At 49.3% G+C, this 9,059-nt stretch overlaps 1 protein-coding gene across 1 annotated transcript; it reads left to right on the forward strand.

The window, feature by feature from the left end:
- The first annotated feature begins 5,977 nt into the window (after window positions 1-5,977).
- HRH3 (histamine receptor H3) lies at window positions 5,978-8,328 on the forward strand. The gene is made up of 3 exons (XM_062505008.1): window positions 5,978-6,215; window positions 6,413-6,579; window positions 7,456-8,328. Exons 1-3 carry the CDS (start codon window positions 6,005-6,007, stop codon window positions 8,326-8,328), a joined length of 1,251 nt encoding a protein of 416 aa, XP_062360992.1. The 5' UTR covers window positions 5,978-6,004.
- The last annotated feature ends 731 nt before the right edge of the window (window positions 8,329-9,059 follow it).

Consider the following 9,059-nt stretch of genomic DNA (forward strand, 5'->3'; position numbering starts at 1 on the left):
CTCAATAGGAAATACATTCTCCATCTGCCTTTGTTACACACATCTAAGGGCAGGATTGGCATTGTCTCAGGCAGACAGGGATGGGATTGAGACAAGGTTTTTTATGAGAAAAGCCAGGAGTCAGGGAAAATCCTTGTGCAGATGAAGGTTTTTCTAAATTAGAGTGATCTGGAGACTGTGGATCAGGCTTTGGAAGGCAACAGGCAGGCAGGGGGACCAGCATCCCTCTGGCAGCAAATTCATAACCAGGGAGATGAGCAGAACCCAGCCCCTTCCAAAACGGAGAATTGGCCACAGTGGCTGACAGGGGTGAGACAAGGGGCACCTTCCTCTGGAGAAAATGCACTTGATAACTGATGCTTAAGTGCTGGACCTTAAACCTTGAGAGGGCGTTTAGAGACACAAACACTTGAAATTCCTGCCTGAAATGACAGCATCTCCAGAGAGATAAGAGAGATGGTGTCTTGGTGAAGGAGTGCTGCCCAAAGGGCCTGGGCAGATGCTGCTGCATCATTTCACAGGAGCCATTTACCCATTTGAGAGGGAGAGAATAACAAGCTTCAGACCCTCTTGGCTAAGACACTGCCCAACGCCTGGGACACCAGTTTTCATTATCACAGAGGCCAAATAGCCAAATAAACAAGTTAGCTAGGCTGCTGATTCTCCTAATCTCAGACACAGAGATTTGTCTGCCCTCTACTTTCCAGAGAAATGTGTTTCCCTCTAGTCCATGTAGCTTATACAAACACATATGCCTGGGGAAGAAGAGTCATACAGGAAATACAAACTTTGGTTTACAGAAAAATCCCTCAAATACTGTGCCTGAAGGACCATCCAGCTTGTAAGACACCTGATGGGAGCCTCTGGGGATAACTTCTGCTCTCAGCTGCCCTGGCATGACTCAGAAGAAACGCTTTTGGATCAGTTAAGTTGGGCAGAGACAAGAGCAAAGTTCTCTATATTTGCATTTGGGAGGGATCTGGCAAGAGTTAATGGATTTGCATCTTTGTAAAGGGAAAGAAAATTGGGCCCACATTGAGAGGTGATAATGAATTAAACTGAATTAAATTTTGATACATATTGGAGATATGGTAGTTACTATATAAAGTAATATACTTAATTAGCTCAGGAAGTCTGTTAAATATTACATAAGGTTACCAATGAGCTCCTGCAGGGAGCAAGCGAGCTGACATTTGTATATCTCACAGGAGAACCTGGTGGAAACTCTGGAAATACCCATGGACTCCACAAATGGACTTAAACTCTCCCCCCCTAATTGCTTAGTGACCCAAAGTTTCATGAAGTCTGATGGAATGCAAAGGAGACCACTGAGCCACAGCTTGAACCACGGCCCAGAGAAACCCAGCTCATTTCTCTACAGCTGCTCTGTTTTCCATCTGCCTGGGAACAGAACTGGCTTTGATTAGAAACATTTTAGTCCTTCCCAAATCTCCTTTTGTCACTCCTAGCCCATGCCACTCGCTGCCATTAAGAGTATTAGAAACAAAGGCCAGCCTTGCCTCTTGAGCCATCCCCTGATGGACTACCAAATTTAACAGATACTTTTTCAGCAGAGCCTTAATATTCACTCATCCATGTGGCAAAATGCTTCCAGCACGGATGGTAGCAGCTGCACACGGATTTCACATCCTCATGTTCAGACCCTGCTGTCTCTCTCTGAAAACATCTATCAGTCTGAACAGCAGCTGCCAACTCAGTCCAAGCTGACAGATGTAGGATGACTTCTGGTTTCATTCCCCACTGTGCTCTGAAAATTTCATTTCAAAATACAATACTGAACTGGCCTTGACAAGAATCAGGTGTTAACTCTGATCAGACAGTAACTTCATTACTAATGGCATTACTCATCCTGCTCTGCGGTGTTTTCCTCCCCCAGAGCTGTTAAACGCAGCATTCCCCTGCTCACAAAAGTGCTGTTGGATTGAATAAGGAGAGAAATGTGACTTTTTGTGGTGACAAGGTGATTTGTAATTTTAAGGAGCTCGTTCCCAAGAAACCAAAAGCAGTCATGGCAGTTCAAGACAGGTCCAACTAGGAAAAGTCTCCCTGTACTAAAGGATGCATTTTTTAACTTTGGGAGTTTGGATTTGCAAGTTACAGCTGGGAATGGAGACAAAGAACAAAAGAAGGACAGGAAAGAAGGAAGGAAAAGAAAGAAGTGAAAAGGTACGGGACCTGTTTTGAATGCAGGTGGACACACACTGTGCCCAGGTGGGGACAATTCCCCTCCAGAATTTGTGATCCTTCTCAGAGACAAGGTGGCTTTGTGGCCATTTGAAGACCTCAGCACCTGTTGCTTTGGGGGTGGAGACATTAGCTCCTCCCACCCTTGTGAAAGCTGGCTCACAGGTTATTTCTTAGCATTTTCAAGGATTGTTGTGGCCATCATTGTCTTTGTTCAACATCAAACTCACTCAATTATGTCTCTTGCAGTACGGTAAGGAAGAGACCTTCTGCTACCAGGAAAAGTTGTTTTGACACCTGGCTGAGCTGGATGAAGCATCCAGCAATGAATTTCGTCAAGTCCCAGCCAGGTTTGGATTGCTGTGCTGGTTTTCAGTCCTAATAACTCCCCAGGTTTTGACAGAGAAGTTGTTGTTGGGTTTGTTTTCAAGAGAAATATATATCAAAGACTAGTGTTTCACAGCAAAGGCATCTCCAGCATGAGAAATGTTCCCCTGGTGTTTTCTGTGTCCTGCTTGTTGGTAATACATGTGAAATATTTATACTGAGGATTTGTGCTGTGTCTTGGGGATCTGGCAAAGCAGAAGCTCAAGGGCTCCTTTAAGATTTTGCCCTCAACCACTCTTTTCTCTGCCACACTGCCCTTCTCTACACCCATGTGTGCTGGTAACTTGTGAGGGGATCTCAAAAAAGGGAGTTTTCCAAACAGAATAAACATGTCCCACGATGAAAGGCAGAAGAAAAGGAAATAAAACAAAGGGATGGGTTTCACAGTGACAGATACTTGTGCGAATGCCAGAGGACTTACAACTCTCATCAGTAAAGACATGAACACAAAGAGGTTTTTTAATAATCTCTTTCTTTAAAGTTTGTTTCAGAGACAAACTGGCTCCATGGGACAGAAGTAAGCAATGGAAAAACTACAGTTTGTACATACCCTCCTAGTTCTAGGTTTATAGAAAGCTATCTGTGACAAGATGGTGCAGATAAGAGAAGACTTTTTGACTGTGAGGGCAGCTGGAACAGGTTGTCTGGAGGGGTTATGGAGTTTTCATTGCTGGAGATACTCAAACCCAGACAAAGCCCTGGGCAACCTGCTGTATCCAACCCTACTTCAGCAGAGAAGCTGGCCTGGAAAATCTCAAGAGGTCCCTTCCAGCCTGAACCATCCTGTGATCTGCCAGCTCCTGCTTCTCAGGCACAACCTCAGAATAAACAGAAAGGAGTCTCAGGAGACCTTGGAGCTGAGCTACAGCTCTGACCATCCAGAAAGGTTCACCTGTACAGATCCACAAGAACTGAGCAGTGGTCAGGAGATGTCCCTGCCCGGGAGAGGACCCCATGGCCTGATGCAGGGTGATCAGAACACCCTGTATGAATTTATATATGCACTTATGAGCATATGGGATATCTACACATGTGTAAGCCAGGTCCAAATGTGAGCTGTCAGACTATCTGCTTGCATGTCTGAGTGTGATCTGCTTTAACTACAGGTTGTGTGATTCCCTTTATTACCAAGATGGCACGTTTCCTGAAATATATTAGAAATGCATTTGTCCTGTCTGCTGAAGCAAGAGAGAAACATCAGGATCAGGAAACACGTAATCTGAGCTCTATCACTTCTTATTTATCTAACGATCCTGGCAATTTACTCTGGATAAACAATAACTGTGATTGTTCACATTGTATGGTATCACTTTATGTATTATCTTAGGTACAAAGTAGGAGCTTTGCTTTCTATCCGGATGGTGAAAAATCTGAATAATGGATGACAGCTAACAAACAGCAAACTGCTCCCAGGGATAGGAGCTGCACAGCACACCGTTCCCATTGTTAGGAATTTGTAAACATTTCAATGAATACTAATGCTTGACTGATTAGCTGGAGAGTACAAATAACACCAGATCACAAACAGCCGCACAGAGAAAGTGGTTCACGGGTTCATTTAACACCACGGGCATCAAAAACAAAAAAAAGAACAAAAACTGCTTCTCCATTACATCGGTGGTCATTGGCATAAATTCATGTCCTCTCTGCTGCGGCTGCCCAGCTGGTGAAAAGCCGGCCCGGCCAGGTGGATGGTTAATCTGATCACCCTCAAAGCAGTGCTGAAGTCAAGCACGAAGTGCCTCCGAGCCCTTTTCTCAGTGCCCGGGCGTTTCTAGCCCGCCGCATCCTCAGCGAGCCCACAGTGACATCCTCTGTCGGGATGCGGCAGCAGCGGAGCCGGAGCCATCCACGGAGCGGGCGGGCTTGGGGACACTCGTGTCCCCGAGGAAGGGGACACACGTGCCGGGCAGCTGTGCACACAGCTGGGAAAAAGCAAGCCCGGCTCTGAACACGGAGCCGGCACGTTGTCCCAGTGCTGGGCACATAAAGGGACAGGATGAGGCTGGGTCTTGCTGAGGCCACCCTTTGGTGGGTGCCACAAAGGCCACCCCTGCGGGAGTGCTGAGAAGTGTTCTCACTGCTCGGCTCTGCCGGCTGCAAATGATTTACCTCGGTTTCAGAGAGCCCTCTCGGCCCCCTCCCAGCGGGATCAGCAGCCGCTCTCAGGACAGTGGCTGTGCCAGTGTGTTTGAAGAGGAATTCTGTGAGGCTGTATAGTAGTTCCGGAGGTGAAAATAGCTTTTGAAATAATCAGAAGGTGGCAAACCCCCTGGGCCTTAACTACAGGCTTGTTCGTGGGTTTGCACAATTTTCTTGCTTTGGTTATGTTCTGTCTGCTCCTCACAACTTATCAGAATTCCCCAGACAGAAGGGTGCTTGGTCAGGGTCTCCCTTCTCTGTTTTGCAGCTGCTGCTCTGTACATCCCTGTACTGCTCTCCAGAGGTGCTGATAGCAGAACTGACCCTGCCGCTGTGGCAATACCTGTGAGGATGCTTCCTCTCCTGCCACCTGGAGCAGGCACCGTGCACAGCGGTTGTACAGCGGTAGGTAACTTAATGCTGCAGAATCACCAGCTGAAACAAGTCCTCAAACAAAAGTTATTCTCTTCAGCTGTGAAGAGTGAACGAGTGGTGGAACAAGGACGAGTTAATCACCTCCCTGGAGCTGGGGCTGCGTGCCCCAAGGACTCCTTGATTTGCAGACCAAGAACTACCTGCCCTCTGGCAGCTTTACCACTTTCTCCTGCTGCCCATGAGGAGCAGAGGAAAGATCATCACTCTCTATTTTCCTGCCCAGGGAGCCGTCCTGGCTGATTAAAAGGCAAATGAAGTTCCTAGCTCACTTCTGTTCGTTAAGGCAGAGACCCCACGGCAGGAGCAATAAACTCATGGTGGACGATTTGGAGAGATGCAGGAATGTTGCTGTGCAGCTGCCCCGGGAGAACACAAGGATGCTTCTGAGTTGAGAGGGGAAGAGGAATGTAGAGATGTTCTAGGGGGTGGCAAGGGTACATCGAGGTAACGCAGTGATGCTCCAGGATTGAGAACGGAAAGGAAATGGCAGAAGATGCTCTGGGCAGGGTGGGGAATGCAGTGATGCTCTGGGATAATGCAAGGATGCTACCAGGTTGAAAGGGGAATGTGTGGATTGTCAGGGATGCCCTGGATGGAATGAAGGGATATTCTGGGGGTAATACAAAGATGCTCCCGAGCTGAGAGGCTACGTGGGAATGCGCAGATGCTCAGGGATGCTCTCGTGTGATGCAGAGATGTTTGGGCGGACTTAGGGATGCTCGGGGAGGGGGGGGGGGGGTTCGGGGCTGCTCGGGGGGTACACGAGGGTGCTGGGGGCCGGAGCGGGAGGCGGGAGCGGGCGGGGCGGGGAGGGGCGGCAGGAGCCGAGCGGGCCATGGAGAGCGGCGGGGCGCTGAACGGCTCCGCCGCCGCCGGGCGCTTCGCCGCCGCGGGCACGGCAGCGCTGGGAGCGCTGATGGCCCTGCTCATCGCCGTCACCGTGGCGGGCAACGCGCTGGTGATGCTGGCCTTCGTGGCGGACTCCAGCCTGCGCACCCAGAACAACTTCTTCCTCCTCAACCTGGCCATCTCGGATTTCCTCGTAGGTAAAGTGCACCGGCACGGCCCGGCAGCAACTCGGCGGCGGGGCGGGCAGCGCTCCCGGGATCTGCCTGCCCGGCTGCTCCCCCCGGGATGTGTCTCCGCTCCCGCCCCGCTCCTGTCCCCGGTCCCCTCCCGCTGTCCCCCGGCTGTCCCCCGGGGCAGGCACCGCGCACAGCCCGAGCCTCACCTCCGCTTGCAGGTGCCTTCTGCATCCCGCTGTACATGCCCTATGTGCTGACGGGGAGATGGATCTTCGGGAGAAGCCTCTGCAAACTCTGGCTGGTGGTTGATTACTTGCTGTGTACCTCTTCGGTCTTCAACATCGTACTAATTAGCTACGACAGATTCCTCTCGGTGACAAGAGCGGTGAGTCCTGTCATGGCAGTTGAGAGGGACATAACTCTCCTCCTGCTTTATTCTCCAGATTCTCTGCAGTTGAAAGTTCTTTGAATCCTTCAGAAATTATGAATCTTTCCGCCTGGAAGGTAAAAATTCGTTCACAAATATGTAATTCAGCTGCGGTTTCAGATTAGTATTTCTGGCATAACTAAATCTCTTAAGGCTCGCTCCCCGTTGTGCAGATGCTCCCTTCCCAGGTGACAGGACACTAGTGTACAAGAAAGCCAGCCAGGTAAGCAGACTTTTAACTAACTTGCAAGAGCTTATTTTCCCCAGGACAAACAAGTGGATTTCAGTCAGACTCGCAGCTCCTCCCTGGCTAGCATGGCAGTAGGTTGAGCTGCTGGCTTTGGCAGGGAATGTGGCGACGTCTCTGAGTGTGTAGGAGATCAAAATGTGGGAGATCAAAATGGCCTTTTGCAGGAGCTAACGAGTAGCTCACAGGCAGATGTGACCCACTGCTGTTTGCTAGTTCCCTGCCTACAAATACAACATGCATTTAGCCCAGGAGTTTGTCAAGTCCCTCTCCTGGAGACTTCCAGAGAGTAGCTGGGGACAGCTCAGGTGAGTGGCAGGTGCTGACAATTGCCAGGCTCCAGACAAGTCAGTACATTTCCACTTAGCAGACACCATATTTTGGAGCTGTAAAATGACTGTTCGCAATCTTCCCTGTGAGGGTGTGATTTATCTAGCAATTGCTCCTGTTGCCTATGGCATATCAATTTGTTGGACTGCTGGGATATTGCCTAGCAACTTTACCAGGAATGTTAATAGTCCATTTGTGAGGAGCCTCAACCAGCTGGGGTGTGGGACTGTGTGTAAGAAAAGGCTTTCCTCTTGCAGGTCGCCTACAGAGCCCAGCAAGGCAACACCAGGCAAGCAGTGCTGAAGATGGTGATGGTGTGGGTGTTGGCATTCCTGCTGTACGGACCTGCCATCATCAGCTGGGAGTACATCTCAGGCCAGAGCATCATCCCCATAGGGGAGTGCTACGCTGAGTTCTTCTACAACTGGTATTTCCTTATGACAGCTTCCACACTGGAGTTTTTCACCCCTTTCATCAGCGTGATGTTTTTCAACCTTAGCATTTACCTGAACATACAGAAGCGCACCAAAATGCGCCTGGATGTTTTCCACGAAGTGCACGACCAGTCCTTCACTGAAGAGATGGAAAGGAGCCGAGAGGCAAAGCTTTCTTTGAAATGCTGTAAGTGGGAGCAGAAGGAGTCAGCTGAAACCCTCGACTTCTCCGAAAGCAAAGCTCAAGCAGCAGCCTCCACTTCCAGCCTGGATGCCAAAGATCTGCTGGCAACAAGCTCAGAGAGCTCCAGGAAACCCGAGTGTTGCAGCAAGAAGAGCTGTAAAAATTCAGCCTCCACTCTGCCCTCAGAGGTGAAGATCGTGTCCCAGAGCACGACTCAACGCTTCAGGCTCTCTAGAGACAAGAAAGTGGCCAAATCTCTGGCAATCATTGTGGGCATTTTTGGGATTTGCTGGGCACCCTACACTCTCCTGATGATCATCCGTGCTGGCTGCCACGGCCAGTGCATCTCCGAGTTCTGGTATGAGACTTCTTTTTGGCTGCTGTGGATCAACTCAGCTGTCAACCCTGTCCTATACCCTCTCTGCCACTCCAGCTTCAGAAGGGCTTTTATTAAACTCCTTTGTCCCAAGAAGCTGAAGATTCAGCCTCACTATGCCCTTCAGAACTACTGAAAGTGAAGCCAGCCCAGGGTGAGGATGAGAAAAGCCTTGGTTTGTTTCTGCAGTGTTGGTGTGGGACTGGAGCTTGTTTCCTTGGAAGAGCCCAGGAGCAGTGGTGTGGGCAGGTGAGGAAGGCAGAAGAGAGTTCACTGTTAACTTATTTTAGTTCATCAACAACAAAATCCCACCGCAAAGAAGGATAAAGGGGTTTACTCACATTAACCACGGGTAGTGAAATCTGTGTCTGCAGCTGGCAGGTGCCACAAAAGAGCTCTGCTGCCACCTAGTCAGCCTGAGCAGCATCAGCATTTTGCTCCAATAAACTAAAAAAATGAAGAAAAAAACACTAATAAAAACAAATATCTGGCTTAAATTACTGCGCTAAACTACTGCTTAGCTGTTGGCAGACATGATCTTTCTCATAAATGGGAGCGTTTTTTTCCTCACACCTATTACACATAGAGGATGACACAGAAAGAACAAACCTCAGAAGGAAAACATCTCATTTATCATTTTTGTTACAGCAGCTGCAGCCATAATCTGGATCCCTGTTTCATGGGGTGCAATAGATGTCCCTTCCACACCCCAAGAAGGGACAGATCTCTGCCCTAAGGATTTTACAGCCAGGCTCTGAGGCACTGAGCATCTTGAAGCGTGCTGTGGGCATTGCCTGGTCCCTCCCTGCCTCAAAACTGCTCTGATTTCCTCTGGGTGCTACCACACATTGCCCAGTGCTCCCATGG

Source organism: Cinclus cinclus, chromosome 18 (assembly GCF_963662255.1).
Source record: "Cinclus cinclus chromosome 18, bCinCin1.1, whole genome shotgun sequence".
NCBI classification, from domain to species: domain Eukaryota; kingdom Metazoa; phylum Chordata; class Aves; order Passeriformes; family Cinclidae; genus Cinclus; species Cinclus cinclus.

Coding starts and splice junctions, on each gene's coding strand:
- HRH3 (XM_062505008.1), top strand. CDS start 6,005: ATGGAGAGCGGCGGGGCGCTGAACGGCTCCGCCGCCGCCGGGCGCTTC. Junction 6,216..6,412: donor CATCTCGGATTTCCTCGTAG/GTAAAGTGCACC, acceptor CTCCGCTTGCAG/GTGCCTTCTGCATCCCGCTG. Junction 6,580..7,455: donor TCCTCTCGGTGACAAGAGCG/GTGAGTCCTGTC, acceptor TTCCTCTTGCAG/GTCGCCTACAGAGCCCAGCA.